This window comes from Mirounga angustirostris, unplaced genomic scaffold, assembly GCF_029215605.1.
Source record: "Mirounga angustirostris isolate CCGP_5_RB_7025 unplaced genomic scaffold, mMirAng1.0.hap1 SCAF_13, whole genome shotgun sequence".
Taxonomy (NCBI): domain Eukaryota; kingdom Metazoa; phylum Chordata; class Mammalia; order Carnivora; family Phocidae; genus Mirounga; species Mirounga angustirostris.
Window position 1 is genome coordinate 68,048,586 of NW_026991721.1, and position 16,364 is coordinate 68,064,949.

Consider the following 16,364-nt stretch of genomic DNA (forward strand, 5'->3'; position numbering starts at 1 on the left):
AGACAAGTCACAGAAGACTATGTGTTTATGCATGCAGTGTGTGTGTGTGTGTTTTCATCCTCCTCTAGCACACTGACGCCTACGAGGGGCTCAAAAATATTTATTAAAATAAAGAAGAGAGGGAGGAAAAAAGAAAGAAGGAAGGAAGGAAACAAAGAAAGGGGAAATACAAATTAAAACAATGAGTTACCATTTTTCATCTGTCAGATTGGCAAAAATTAAAGAAAAACAAAAACAACTGAGGGGCAGATATAAGCATTCTGACAAACTTGGTAGAAGTGGGTCAACCAGTGAAGTCTTTTTGGAAGGCAACTTGGCAACATCCATCAAAACTAAAAACGTACATACCTTTGAAACTAAATTCTACTTCTAGGAATCTGCCTAGTGGAAGCATATAAAAAATTAATTTATTGGAGTGTGGTTCAAAACAATCTAAACATTTGTGAATAAGGAAAGGGCTAAAAATAAACTATTGCACATTAATATTAAGAGAATGATAGATCTATACTTTCTGATACAGCAAGCTACAGTCCATGTAACTATGGAAACAAGAAAATTGCTGAGGAACAGGTTTCATAAAATGCCTCTCAAAATATAAGAGAACAGAAAGTTATTAACTGTGGCTACTTTTGGAGGAGAAGGTTTCACTTTTAAACTTCTTGAGAGTTTTAAAATATTTTATTTGGGGCACACATCCTTCATAAAATGAAAGGAAATAACTAAAAACCTAAAATGATTAAAATTTTGGAATATTTTACAATATTCCAAGTATACAACATTAAAATGAGAGAACCATTTTAGTTCTTAAAGACCCAAGATGACAAAAACAAAAGAGAGAAGCAAAGAAGGAAAGATAAAGAGGAACGTGCATGGCAGATGTAGGAAGCAAAGAAGCCCATATGCTGTGGGCTGAGGGGGAGAGAGAAATGGGGTGGGGAGAGGCAGCAGGAGAAAGACATGGAGACAGACCTGGTTCTGGGTTCTGGAATCATTACATATGAAGAGCTTCCAGTGGCATGCGAAGGAGCTGGCTCTGTCAGTGGCTCTTAATGCTGGGTGCTCACCCCAATTAGCTGGTGAACTTTCAAGAAATATCAATGCCTGACCCCAACCCAGACCAGTTTAAACATATCAGCGTTTTTAAGAATACTAGCGTCTCATCAAAGGACTTATCAAAGACTGCTTGCTATTTTGGTTTCGTGATTTGTTTCTGTGTTCATTGTTAGTTTTCCCTTTGTTTTGTTCTGGGAAGGAGATCTGAGGACAGGATGAAGTCCTGAGTGACAGAGAGCTAATCAGGGCTGTATATGTGTTCATCGTGCTCTCACCCAGCACCCTGCACATACAATTTCATCTCATGGGTGGCTTCCCATGGAGAAAAGCAGCCCTAAGTCAGACGCTGCCTGCTACAGAACTGAACTCAAGGTCACCTATTTCAAGGATTAAAACAAAGCAGAGTAACCATTAAAACTCAGTAATATTTTTAAGTCAAATAAACAGATGATCCAGGATCCTTAAAGAGTCAATCTGCTTTTCTGCCCTTCCTGCGCCCCCAAGTGCAGTATCTGACTTATTAAAAAAAAAATTGTGCCCTGTAAAGACACCGGACAGTCTCCACTGGATGGGAACCAGGCAATACTGCTGGGAGGCAGACGGCCGGCCTGAGTGGCTGCCATCCGAACGCTGCAGAATATAAAAAGGAGACACTCTCGAACTCCCATTTTCAGCAGGAGAGACTGTGAAACAGTAATTACCTATATTTTCTATTGAAAAGGAACAAAACTCAACTTGACAACTGCATCTTAAAAGCACTCAAAAGGAGCAGCAAGGTACAAATTTTCCGTGAAAACCACAGACCTTCATTAGCTCACGAAAAGTGAAAGAATGAGAAGACAAAGACCACCCACCTCATCTCGGTATCTCGCTGCATTCAGTTCAGCAAAATCCTCACTGTAGTTCACTGAGAAATTGAGGGCATTCACCAGATGGGCAGCCACGTGCACACCTGTGGAATCACACGGGGCACAAATCAGTGGGATTTTCATATACACTCCGTGAAGAGGACGCCTTTCCTCTCCCTAAGCTAACACAGTGTCAAACTTTGACAGCTACCTGAGCAATAAAATATTAAATTGCAAGGGGAAATTTTAAAGACACAACAAGTCTTGATTATAGACAGCTGAGTATAAGAAATCATGTAAAGAAACTGAATTTTCAAAGGCTAGAATAAAATACCTCTAGCAAGTCAGGGTTAGGAAACAACACATGTCAGTGTGTGATAATATGCCCATGTATTTATTTATTTAAGCAGCTCCTAGATATTTTAGTTTTTCTACATTTTTCCACTCTCCTCTAGCTCCAAATCTGTTATAGGCCTTGTATATTTCACTGCCACTCAACCTAAAATATAGGCCCACTGAAAGACTTTCAGCCAGTTAAAATTTCTCACAATAAATTCATTAAATTCACATAAATTCAAGAAGGAATTTCCTAAATTTCCTAAACCCCACAGCAAAAGTCTTTGTAATCACTTCATTGGGATTAAAAATTCAGGAAAATAATAATTACCATTTAATAATCTACCCACACTGGCACAGTAAACAGAGAGCTCAACAGACGCGGAGCTCACAGGGAAGATGGAAGTGTTAGTATATTAATAGAGAGTTGAAGACAAATTCATTTTGGCACAGCTAGGAAAAAGGAAAATTATCTTGAGGAGGCCAGACAAGGAAGGAGCAAATGAACTTGTACATTGGATGAGAATATCTTCTCCCTTCCCAATCTCTTCTTGTAGGTGAAATAAGGTTCGGATTAACAGTACATTACAATGTACTAGAAAGGACGACAGATAATTAATTGGAAATCTGGTTTTCTTGGCCACACTGCATGCTTACCAATACCCTAGGTTAACTCTCTGTAAAATGACAATGACAGAAATAGGAGACTTAATGAGATAAGTGACCTGAAACAGGTTAGTGAACCATTACAGTCTATATCAATACAGGGTATGTAGTTATTCAACAGAAAACTTGTGTAGAAACTGGAAAACTTCATGGTTCTCTCCAACCTAGCACATGAGCTGTAGATACGCCAAGAGTTCTGAAGGACTCACAAACACAAATAGAAGTGAAAGAAGGACTGGAATGCTAACTAACTTCAAGGTTGGTTAAAGGATTGATAAGCTCCTGCCAGAATCAAATTAGAGGAAGGAAAAAGGTCTAATAAAAAGTGGACAGGAGAGAGCAGCTCGGCATAAGAGATCTGTAACCTACAATGGTAGAAATAATAGATTGACAACAGACCTATTCACAGAGACCTGGCAGGCCGGAAAGGACTGGCATGATAGATTCAGAGCACTAAATGAGAAAAATATGCAGCCAAGAATACTATATCCAGCTAGGCTGTCATTGAAAATAGAAGGAGATAAAAAGCTTCCAGGACAAACAAAAACTAAAGGAATTTGAAAACACAAAACCAGCCCTACAAGAAATCTTGAAAGGGGTCCTCTAAGCAAAGAGAGAGCCTAAAAGCAACATAGACCAGAAAGGAACACAGACAATATACAGTAACAATCACCTTACAGGCAATACAATGGCACTAAATTCATATCTTTCAATAGTTACCCTGAATGTAAATGGGCTAAATGCCCCAATCAAAAGACACAGGGTATCAGATTGGATTAAAAAACAAGACCCATCACTATGCTGTCTGCAAAAGACTCATTTTAGACCAAAGACACCTCCAGGTTGAAAGTGAGGGGATGGAAAACCATTTACCATGCTAATGGACACCAAAAGAAAGCTGGGGTGGCAATCCTTATATCAGGCAAATTAGATTGTAAACCAAAGACTGTAATAAGAGATGAGGAAGAACACTATACACTACTTAAAGGGTCTATTCAACAAGAAGATCTAACAATTGTAAATATCTATGCCCCTAACACGGGAGCAGCGAATTACATAAGTAAGTCAATTAATAACAAAAGCAAAGAAACACATTGACAACAATACAATAATAGTGGGGAATTTTAACACCCCCCTCATTGAAATGGACAGATCATCTAAAAAAAGATCAACAAGGAAATAAAGACTATAAATGACACACTGGACCAAATGGACTTCACAGATATATTCAGAACATTCCATCCAAAACAACAGAATACACATTCTTCTCTAGTGCCCATGGAACATTCTCCAGAATAGATCACATCCTAGGTCACAAATCAGGTCTCAACTGGTACCAAAAGATTGGGATCATTCCCTGCATATTTTCAGACCACAATGCTTTGAAACTAGAACTCAATCACAAGAGGATGTCAGAAAGAACTCAAATACAAGGAGGCTAAAGAGCATCCTACTAAAGAATGAATGGGTCAACCAGGAAATTAAAGAAGAATTTAGAAAATTCATGGGAACAAATGAAAATGAAAACACAACTGTTCAAAATCTTTAGGAAAATAAAAAGGCAGTCCTAAGAGGAAAGTATAGAGCAATACAAGCCTTTCTCAAGAAACAAGAAAGGTCTCAAATACACATCCTAACCCTACACCTAAAGGAGTTGGAGAAAGAACAGCAAATAAAGCCTAAACGCAACAGGAGAAGAGAAATAAAAAGATCAGAGCAGAAATCCATGAAATAGAAACCAAAAGAGCAGTAGAACAGATCAACGAAACTAGGAGCTGGTTCTCTGAAAGAATTAACAAGATTGATAAACCCCTGGCCAGACTTATCAAAAAGAAAAGAGAAATGACCCAAACAAATCAAATCATGAATGAAAGAGGAGAGATCACAACCAACAACAAAGAAATACAAACAGTTATAAGAACATAGTAGCTATATGCCAGCAAATTAGACAATCTGGAAGAAATGGATGCATTCCTAGAGATGTATCAACTACCAAAACTGAACCAGGAAGCAAATAGAAAACCTGAACAGACCTATACCACTAAGGAAATTGAAGCAGTCATCAAAAATCTCCCAGGGCCAGATGGCTTCCCAAGGGAATTCTACCAAGCATTTAAAGAAGAATTAATACCTATCCTTCTGAAACTGTTCCAAAAAATAGAAATGGAAGGAAAACTTCCAAACTCGTTTTATGAGGCCACCATTACCTTGATCCCCAAACCAGACAAGACCTCATCAAAAAGGAGAATTACAGACCAATATCCTTGATGAACATGGATGCAAAAATTCTCACCAAAATACTAGCCAATAGGATCCAGCAGTACATCAAAAGGATTATTCACCACAACCAAGTGGGATTTATCCCTGGGTTGCAAGGTTGGTTCAACATCCACAAATCAATCAATGTGATACAATACATTAACAAAAGAAAGAACAAGAATCATATATGATCCTCTCAACAGATGCAGAAAAAGCATTTGACAAAGTACAGCATCCTTTCTTGATCAAAACTCTTCAGAGTATAGGGATAGAGGGTACATAGCTCAATATCATAAAAGCCATCTATGAAAAACCCACAGTCAATATCATTCTCAATAGGGAAAAACAGAGCTTTCCCCTAAGGTCAGGAACATGGCAGGGATGTCCACTATCACCACTGCTATTCAACATAGTACTAGAAGTCCTAGCCATAGCAATCAGACAACAACAACAACAAAAAATAAAAGGCATCCAAATCAGCAAAGAAGAAGTCAAACTCTCACTCTTTGCAGATGAAAGACTCCACCCCAAAACTGCTAGAACTCATACAGGAATTCAGTAAAGTGGCAGGATAGAAAATCAATGCACAGAAACCAGTGGTATTTATATATACCAACAACAAGACAGAAGAAAGAGAAATTAAAGAGTCGATCCCATTTACAATTGCACCCAAAACCATAAGATACCTAGGAATAAATCTAACCAAAGAGGCAAAGAATCTGTACTCAGAAAACTATAAAATACTCATGAAAGAAATTAAGGAAGACACAAAGGAATGGAAAAACGTTCCATGCTCATGGATTGGAAGAACAAATATTGTGAAGATGTCAATGCTACCTAGAGCAATCTCCACATTCAATGCAATCCCCATCAAAATACCATCAACTTTTTTCAAAGCAATGGAACAAATAATCCTAAAATTTGTATGGAACCAGAAAAGACCCCGAATAGCCAGAGGAATATTAAAAAAGAAAAGCAAAGCTGGTGGCATCACAATTCCTGACTTCAAGCTCTATTACAAAGCTGCAATCATCAAGACAGTATGGTACTGGCACAAAAACAGACATATCGATCAATGGAACAGAAGAGAGAGCCCAGAAATGGACCCTCAACTCTATGGTCAACTAATCTTCAACAAAGCAGGAAACAATGTCTAATGGCAAAAAGACAGTCTTTTGAACAAATGGTGTTGGGAAAATTGGACAGCCACATGCAGAAGAATGAAACTGGACCATTTCCTTACATCACACACAAAAATAGACTCAAAATGGTTGAAAGACCTCAATGTGAGACAGGAGTCCATCAAAATCCTAAAGGAGAACACAGGCAGCAACCTCTTTGACCTCAGGCACAGCAACTTCTTCCTGGAGACATCGCCAAGGGCAAGGGAAGCAAGGGCTATAATGAACTATTGGGACTTCATTGAGATAAAAAGCTTTTGCACAGCAAAAGAAACAGTCAACAAAACCAAAAGACAACCGACAGAATGGGAGAAGATATTTGCAAATGACATATCAGATAAAGGGCTAGTATCCAAAATCTATAAAGAACTTATGAAACTCAACACCCAAAGAACAAATGATCCAATCAAGAAATGGTCAGAAGACATGAACAGACATTTTTCCAAAGAAGACATCCAAATGGCCAACAGACACATGAAAAAGTGCTCAACATCGCTTGGCATCAGGGAAATCCAAATCAAAACCTCAATGAGATACCATCTCACACCAGTCAGAAAGGCTAAAATTAACAAGTCAGGAATTGACAGATGTTGGCAGGGATGCAGAGAAAGGGGAACCCTCCTACACTGTTGGTGGGAATGCAAGCTGGTGCAGCCACTCTGGAAAACAGTACAGAGATTCCTCAAAAAGTTGAAAATAGAGCTGCCCTATGACCCAGCAATAGCACTACTGGGTATTTATCCCAAAGATACAAATGTAGGGATCCGAAGGGCTATGTGCACCCCAATGTTTATAGCAGCTTGTCCACAATAGCCAAACTATAGAAAGAGCCAAGAATTCCATCGACAGATGAATGGATAAAGAAGAGGTGGTATAGGGGCGCCTGGGTGGCTCAGTTGGTTAAGTGACTGCCTTCGGCTCAGGTCATGATCCTGGAGTCCCGGGATCGAGTCCCGCATCAGGCTCCCTGCTCGGCGGGGAGCCTGCTTCTCCCTCTGACCCTCCCCCTTCTCATGTGCTCTCTGTCTCTCTCATTCTCTCTGTCTCAAATAAATAAATAAAATCTTAAAAAAAAAAAAAGAAGAAGAGGTGGTATATATATAATGGATTATTATGCAGCCATCAAAAGGAATGAAATCTTGCCATTTGCAAGGACGTGGATGGAACTGGAGGGTGTTATGCCGAGTGAAATAAGTCAATCAGAGAAAAACATGTTTCATATGATATGAAGAATTCTTAATCTCAGGAAACAAACTGAGGGTTGCTGGAGTGGTGGGGGGTGTGAAGGATGGGGCGGCTGGGTTATAGACATTGGGGAAGGTATGTGCTATGGTGAGTGCTGTGAATTGTCTAAGACTGTTGAATCACAGACCTGTACCTCTGAAACAAATAATAAATTATATGTTAAAAAAAAAAGAAAATAGTAGGAAGGGAAAAATGAAGGGTGGGGAGATCGGAGGGGGAGACGAACCATGAGAGACTATGGACTCTGAGAAACCAACTGAGGGTTCTAGACGGGAGGGAGGTGGGAGGATGGGTTAGCCTGGTGATGGGTATTAAAGAGGGCATGTACTGAATGGAGCAGTGGATGTTATATGTTTTGGAACACTACATTAAAAGCTAATGATGTAATGTATGGTGATTAACATAACATAATAAAATTTTTTAAAAGTGTAAAAAATAAATAAATAAATAAAAAAGTGGACAGGAATTTAGAAGTTGGTTAACTAACAAGCAAGGACAGAGTTCCAAGGGAATTTTTAAGAGGCTGTCCAGGTGAAACTTGTCTATGGCATAGGCATAAAATATTATTTAAGCAAAACTGTCTGTGTCCTCTAGCTTTATCATGTCTGAAATGTGTAAGTTTAAAAAATCCCTTCATTTTAAATTAAGGTTTATGTGTTAACTACATGCTTTGTGGTTCCTTCTTTCTGAATTCTCCTGAAAAAAAGCCCTAGGTATCAGTTGTCTGAGATACACCCTTAAGGGATACATTCACCTTCTTTAAATGACCTTTCAGGTCAAAAGAAATTGGGGCTTCTAATTTGGGGCAGCAGGGAGAAAGCCAGGCCAGATATTTTTAATGGATTTTCTGATTTAATTCTCTCAACAAAACAATGAAGTGGATAGAAACATCCCTATTTCACAGAGAAGAAAACGAAGGTTAGAAGAGGTCACCCAACTAAGGTCAGACAACTAGTGAGTGGCAAAATGCAAACAGTCTGGAATGCGTGTTCATTCATGGCAAGACTCTACAAGATCTCAGTCTCTTCGTTGTTCTCCAACTAAACCAGAATATTTGGACACAACTGCAGTTTAGAACAAACCAAGTTACAAATGTGTCCACATTCCCAGACCCTCCTGCTTTCCTGACCTTTCACTCCCTCTGTTCTAACCCAGCCCTGACCCCAGCCACACCCTTAGTCCTCATCTCATCCTGGACTCTTACTCCATCCCCAGCCTCTTGAGTGGTATGGAGTCCTAATCCTACCCGAGCCTCTCCCCACCTCTCGCCTGCAGATGTGGGACCCACCAATAAGACGTCCAGGGACAAAACAGTGCAGATGCCTGTTTCGACAGTACTTGGCAACTTTTTAAACGCAGAGAGCTTAATGACCTCTTAATAGTAGCTGCACCAAAACATGTCTGATTCAAAATAGTCATACATACATATCCAGACCAAATGTCCCTGGTGTCAAAACAGGTCTGCCCTATCAAGTCATGACCGGAGAGAAATGTCAGGTGCTATGCCACTGAGATAATTAACACCTGAGATTGTAAATTATAACTAATTTCACCCTAAAAACTTCCTATGGGAGGTCTCATTTTAGTCTTCAAACCATGAGGCAGGTGCTACTGTCAATCACTTTATGATTAAAACAACAACAAATCAAAGACCAGAGAGCTTATGTCATATACTAAGGTAGAAGGGCAGTTGGGGATAGATCCTACACAACCCTGCCTCCAAAGTCCAAGTACTTAATTAATATGTTTATCACTTTCTGTTCCAAAACTTGAAAAATACCACATAAATATTCAGGATAAAAACTTCTTTTAAAATGACTCTTTTAAAAACCAAAAGATTCTCACTTGATATTTTTTTTTCTTTTTTTTCTCTTTTTTTTTAATTATGTTATGTTAATCACCATACATTACATCATTAGTTTTTGATGTAGTGTTCCATGATTCATTGTTTGCGTGTAACACCCAGTGCTTCATTCAGTACGTGCCCTCTTTAATACCCATCACCAGGCTAACCCATCCCCACCCCGAACCCTCAGTCATTTGATATTTTAACTTGGAACTGAACAGGATAAATTTCCACAAACATTTGATATTTAATACCAAGTATTAATATCAAAGAAACGTTTATCAAATATACTTTTAAATGGAATCACATTCTATGAATGTACATTTCACATTGTAATTTGTATGCATTTAAAGTCCTATCATATCTTTATTTTTAAACCTTAAAAATTTTTATTTTTGGGCACCTGGGTGGCTCAGTTGGTTAAGCGACTGCCTTCAGCTCAGGTCATGATCCTGGAGTCCCTGGATCGAGTCCCGCATTGGGCTCCCTGCTCTGCAGGGAGTCTGCTTCTCCCTCTGACCCTCCCCCCTCTCATGTGCTCTCTCTCATTCTCTCTCTCTCAAATAAATAAATAAAATCTTTAAAAATAAATTAATTAATTAAAAAAATTTAAAAAAAATTTATTTTATTTCTTTTAGTCTTTCTAAATGAAAGTATTTACTTGTAGGAAACAATTATTAACAGCTTGAGAGCCAAGTCTCATACATTATAATGTGAAAACTATATACATAATGTGTAAGATACACTCATTTTCTTTTTTTTTTTTTTTTTAAGATTTTATTTATTTGCAAGAGAGAGAATGAGAGACAGAGAGCATGAGAGGGAGGAGGGTCAGAGGGAGAAGCAGACTCCCTGCTGAGCAGGGAGCCCGATGCGAGACTCGATCCTGGGACTCCAGGATCATGACCTGAGCCAAAGGCAGTCGCTTAACCAACTGAGCCACCCAGGCGCCCCAATACACTCATTTTCTATAGCACCATTAGGCAACTCTCTTTAAACACATGGAAGAGAAAATTAAGGTATATGATGAGAAAATCACAAGTAGGTGACAGCAAATAATTTACAGAACAACAAAAATACCATTTATAAAATGTGTTCTAACATAATATTTTCATATCTTTTTGTTTTCTCACCTGAAAAAATACATATAGTCACACCACAGGTTATATGGAATGTTCTGCTTTTATCCAACAATCTTCTGGTTCTCCTGCTTGGAACCTAAATAAAATTCAGTATGGTGAAAATGAAGCAGGAAATAAGATATGTGTACAAAGTTTTTCACTATAGCATTGTTCATAATATCAAAGATTTAGAAATATGGCAGAGGCCTAGGAATTAAAAGTTGGTGAGATGAATTATGATATATGTAGTCAGTAGAACACCCAAACCATTACAGAGAATGTGAGAAGACTTATTGATATGGAAAGATGTGTCAGATATATGGCTAGGTAAAAGTGATAACACATAAACTATAGTCCTATAGTGTTTAAAATTAATGGCATTCTATGCAAATCTGAAGGCATTTACCCCAAACTAATCTGTGGTTGTTCCAGCACAGTAATATTAGGAGAAACTTTCACTGATTACTTTACATATTTCTGGAATGTTTGAGTTGTACAATATATATGATTTCCTTTTGTAGTCAAAAAATAAGATGATTTTTAAATGAAGCAATTTCATCTACGGTTCTAAATGCTTTCTTGATCTTATAAAAAAATAAAATGTCAAGCATCTTTGAATACTTATATTTCACATCAGGGGACCATTCTTTAAGACTTATTTAAATACTGAGAGACTTAGGTGGGCACTTTTCATTTCCTGCCGTTTATCTTCTCTTTCTTCACACCAAGCCAATAGCCAGCCATAGGCATCAAAACCTAGCATTTTACAATGGTAGGCAACCTAGAGAAAGAGTTATTTCCACAAATTACTGCATTAAAAGCAAAGAGTTTCTAAATATAATTACATGAAAAGGTTGAGAAGTTTTACTGCAGTAAATCTGCTCATATGAACCACACAGAACATCAAAGTGACTCATATTAACAACTTCTTTTAAAGTGTCAATATTGATCCAGGAATGCCTTATTATTTCAACAAAGAAAAGAAACACAAACACACCAGGATAACTGAAGACAAAAAATAATTTGTTGAGTTTTAATTTCCAAAGTGCTTTACTGTTTCCGTACAACCTTCATTTTACAACATCACACATGACATCACATCTTAACCAAGACATCTCCAAAACTATTACATAGCTTAAACCATGCATGTATTTGAAAAGGAGATAAATCGCCACCAACACCAGTAGACACTGTATATTTTGATGAAAGTCCACAGGGCTCTAGTTTCTAGTTTGCTCACCTGGACTTAACTAAATGAAAACACAGGCTCTAAATGAGGCATAGTAGTATAGTGGAAAAATCTCAGAACTGGGACTGATCTTAGCTCTGCCATTTTGCTAGTCTCATGACATTGGTCAAGTTACTTAACCTTTCTGTGCCTCAGTTCTTCATCTACAAGACCTGTAGAATCATTGTGAGGATTCACACTTCCATCCATGGAGTGCTTAGCCCAGCACCTGAAATCACTATTAATAGCCATTTCTATTATCCACTGCCTCTATCTAGCATTGCAGAAGAGCTCACTGATCATCTTGACAGGTGACATGGTCTTTACTATCATCTGGTAGCTGACAGCAGATGATAGAAATCAGTCTATTAGGTCAGACCATGAAAACTCAGTAGTACTAACATGCCACTGTTCCACTTGATTTTTTATCCTGGAATCTGTGACTAGGATTTTTTGTTCTTACCTTCTGGGATCCTCGTAGGTAAGCCAGGAGCATCCGGCACATGGGTAAAAGGATAAGGCTGCAGTTGAGGTTAAGAACAGATGCGGAGGCTCTGCTTAGACACAATCCTAGCTGAACAAATAAGGCAAGAGTCAAAACACAGTCAAGGCAAAAACAGACTACAAACTTGCCGCAGACCTCACCCTGCTTCTCCTTGAAGGATCATGGCAAAATGCCAACTTCTTTGAGAATCTTGAACAACTGTCTACTTTCCTCTCACCAAAAACCCCTAAAAGAAACTGGTCTCTGTCTGCTCTGCACTGCCATATAACTTAGTCTCCCCTCATTTCCACTAGTGTTATAAACACTTGAGTACATTTTTCTGGTGTGAAGTCAATTTCTTGTTGTGCCCCCACTATACTGTTATGGGTATGAAGGGGCCCTCCAGAGCCTTGGTGTATTATAAGGTACCTCCACACTGGTGCAGTTGAATCCTCTTTTCACCGATAAGGTGCCAAAAATTTCAAATAAAGCTTTTTCATTTGTGTTCTCTAGAACCTTCTGACCACACAACCCCCTTCCAAACCATTGCCTGCCTGCCTTTCAGCTCTTTACCTTACTGACTCTACCCATCTTTCAGGTTTTACCTTAAGCACTGTGCCTCTAGAGTTCTTCTGTGACCCAAAACTAGGAGGGATCCAGATCAATCCCGTACAAAGATAATCATAACCACATTGTGCAATGCTTTTTTCAAAGAATCAGAACCCTCGGTGTTGAGGCCATACTTTCTGGCAACTAATTTTAAATCAAACTCCTGCTAGATTGTCATCTGCTATTGTCTGGTACTACCTACATTCTTCATATAAATAGTGTATCACATGAAAACAAGAGAAGGGGTATCTGCACTCTTGTCCTAAAATAAACATAAAAGGACTTTATTTTAAGGATATTGACTAAGAAATATGTATAAGTCAGATGCTTTTGTTATCTTAAAATTATTTATGCTCCTGAGATTTCCAACTTAACTCTTGGCAAAATAGCAACTCTGTTACAAAATGTTTGTTGTCAGAGCATGAAGTATTGTTCCTGAAGGGGAGACAGGGTAATAAGTCATGTCAGGAAAGCAATAATTTTCATTGACTTATATAAAAAGTAATTAATATTTCCAGTTAGGCTATTTCTACACCATGAGTTAGAAAACCTTAGGGATGTATTAAATGAATATACTAGTAATTAGACAAATAGAAATAAGCCCCTCTAGACTATCTAAAAAAATGTTAAATATAATATTCTCACCTCACTCAGCAAAGTTATTATCATTTCAGAGTGATGGGTTTTTGTTATTTAGGCCTCCAGAGAAAGAGTAATTGTTATCTCTTTGATCTGGCATGTGCACATGATAAGAAAATTTTAGCTCAAGGGATTTTAGATGATAATTTTATCTGCAATTTTAATGTACCAGGACAATAATTTACTTAAAATTTATCAGCTAAAATCTATCATATAAGTGTAGGACTTAAGAGATACAAATAAATTATCCAATTTTCTTTTGTAGTTCAACAATTTAAAGAAAATTCTTATAGTCTTCATTTTCTAACCATATATCGTGTCTGGAAGTGTTTTATTGTTGTGCTTATATTAAATCACATAGTAATTTAACTCAAAGTGGCTTTAAGTGTCCCCTTAGGATAGATGGAGTTTATCTTGGCATACCACTTCTTCCTTAACAATGCTATAAAATCTACCCGGAAATTTTACCAAGGACTCATTTCCTCATGTATGTTTGTTCCTGAATTTTTTAGTTTTAAATTTTTCAACTAAGATGAAAACTTCTCTTTACTAGGTTATCAGAGTACAAAACTCCCTCATTCTGAAGCAATGGAGAGAGTGAGGAACATGGAGACAGATCGCAGTCAAGTGGCGCAAGCATAGGAAACCACGTGATCTACTTACTACATAGGTAACATCCTACGGCGAAGAGCATTTGTTTTATTTAGTCCCTCTTAATGCATGACCATTGTAAGAATCTGCTCCCTCAAATGTTTACTGAACACAAAGGACCGCCCCAAGTTATGTGGCCAGGTCCACTCTGTGACTCTGACTCGTGTTACCATTCCTAGAGCACTTAACCGCTGCTCTACTTTTCCAACTTCATTCGAGTTTGTTGTCACCAGATGGCAGTGTTACTTTCACGTTTAGAATCCTACCTGTCAAGGTCTCTAAAACATAATTGAGAATTCCATATGTAATTTTAAAACTATAAATATATTTTAGATGAGTATATACAAATAAAACATAGCTTACTCCTTTTTATGGACTGAATGTCTGTTCCCTCCGAAATTCATATGATGAAATCTAATGTCAAGAAAGAAAAGGAGGGGCGCCTGGGTGGCTCAGTCGTTAAGCGTCTGCCTTCCGCTCAGGTCATGATCCCAGGGTCCTGGGATCGAGCCCCGCATCAGGCTCCCTGCTCAGCGGGAAGCCTGCTTCTCCCTCTCCCACTCCCCCTGCTGGTGTTCCCTCTCTCGCTGTGTCTCTCTCTGTCAAATAAATAAATAAAATCTTTATAAAAAAAAAGAAAGAAAGAAAGAAAAGGAAAGAAAGAAAGAAAGAAAGAAAGAAAGAAAGAAAGAAAGAAAGAAAGAAAGAAAGAAAGAAAGAAAGAAAAAGAAAATGAAAAGAAAGGGAAGAAAAAGGAAGGAAGGAAGGAAGGAAGGAAGGAAGGAAGGAAGGAAGGAAGGAAGAAGAAAGGGATGCCTGGGTGGCTCAGTCGGAAGCATCTGCCTTTGGCTCAGGTCATGATCCCAGAGTCCTGGGGTAGAGCCCCACATCGGGCTCCTTGTTCCGCGGGGAGCCTGCTTCTCCCTCTGCCTGCCGCTCCCCCTGCTTGTTCTCTCTCTCTCTGACAAATAAATAAATAAAATCTTAAAAAGAAAACAAGAAGAAGGAAGGAAGGGAGAAATCTAATGTCATAGTATTTGAGACCTTTGGGGAGGTAATTGTGTTTAGATAAGATTATGAGAGTAGGGCCCCCATTGTGGGATTAGTGCTCTTGTAAGAAGAGGAAGAGACCACAGCTCTCCAAAGACTCCATGTCAGGATACAGCAAGAAAATGGCCCTGCAAACCAGGAAAAGGGCTCTCATCAGACATCAAATCTGCTGGCACTTTGATCTGAGACTTCCCAGCCTCCAAAACTGAAATAAATGTTCTCTTAGCCACCTGGTCTACAGTATTTTGTTAGAGCAAACTGAACTAATGCAATCCTAAAGAACATCATAAGAGCATATGCCATTTGAAGCAAGTTATAAAAGAATATAACATCTGTGTATAACAAGTGCGTGGTAATTTTCCTAAAATCTCAAACACATGGTTTCTTATCTTAAATCTGCTACTTAATAACTATTCATCTTGAGCTAGTTAACTGTCCTTTTCTGTAAAATTAAGAGGGATAAATGTTCTTATCTGTAAAATTAATATAATATGCTATGATACAATAATCCTAGTTCTTAGAACTTTTGTGAAAAGTAAAACCAGTCTAATATATGCAAGCACTATATAAAATTAATTTATTGCCTTGAGGTCACTGTATCACATCCTTTCTCTGAATGTTCTCCTCTGTACTTCTGCAGTAAGTCCCACTTACATTATTCATTCAATATATATTTATTGTGATATGCACATATCCCAAGGCACTGGGAGTTCAATAGTGAATGAAAAACAGAGAACGTCTATTCCTTAGTATCTTTATATTCCAGTAGGGGAAACAGATACTAATCAAATAGCTACATAATCAAATGTAAATTCTAACAATGATCAATGCTGTGAATGAGAAATACAGAGCACAAGCATGTGCAACAGGAAATGAAAGCTAAATAAGAAGGTCAGGAAGGCTTCCCTGATTAAGTGAAAAGTGAACTGAGATTTTGAGGGTGAGAGTACAAGTCATCCAAAAATGAGAAAGACATCCATACAGAAAAAAAAAAAAAGAGCATGAGAACTGATGCGACAAATGGGAGCATGGTGTATATATGAGAATTTAATAGTAGGTCACTGTGGTTGGATTGGAAATGGAGGGTGATTACAACAGAAGACTGGAGAAGGGGTAGACCTGCTGGATTGTGTAGGTCACATTAAGAA

At 38.2% G+C, this 16,364-nt stretch overlaps 1 protein-coding gene across 3 annotated transcripts in view; it reads right to left on the bottom strand.

Annotated features, from left to right (window-relative positions):
• NOX4 (NADPH oxidase 4) overlaps positions 1 to 16,364 on the bottom strand; it is a 362,080-nt gene that overhangs the window by 321,834 nt on the left and 23,882 nt on the right. For 2 of the 3 annotated variants that reach the window (XM_064577120.1, XM_045894592.3), the window contains exons 4-6: positions 12,247 to 12,357; positions 10,568 to 10,652; positions 1,908 to 2,005 (exon numbers count right to left, since the gene is read on the bottom strand). In XM_064577120.1, coding sequence (XP_064433190.1) covers positions 1,908 to 2,005; positions 10,568 to 10,652; positions 12,247 to 12,357 — 294 coding nt within the window. The remainder of the gene's footprint in view (positions 1 to 1,907; positions 2,006 to 10,567; positions 10,653 to 12,246; positions 12,358 to 16,364) is intronic. The other variant, XM_054512172.2, reaches the window with a different exon arrangement.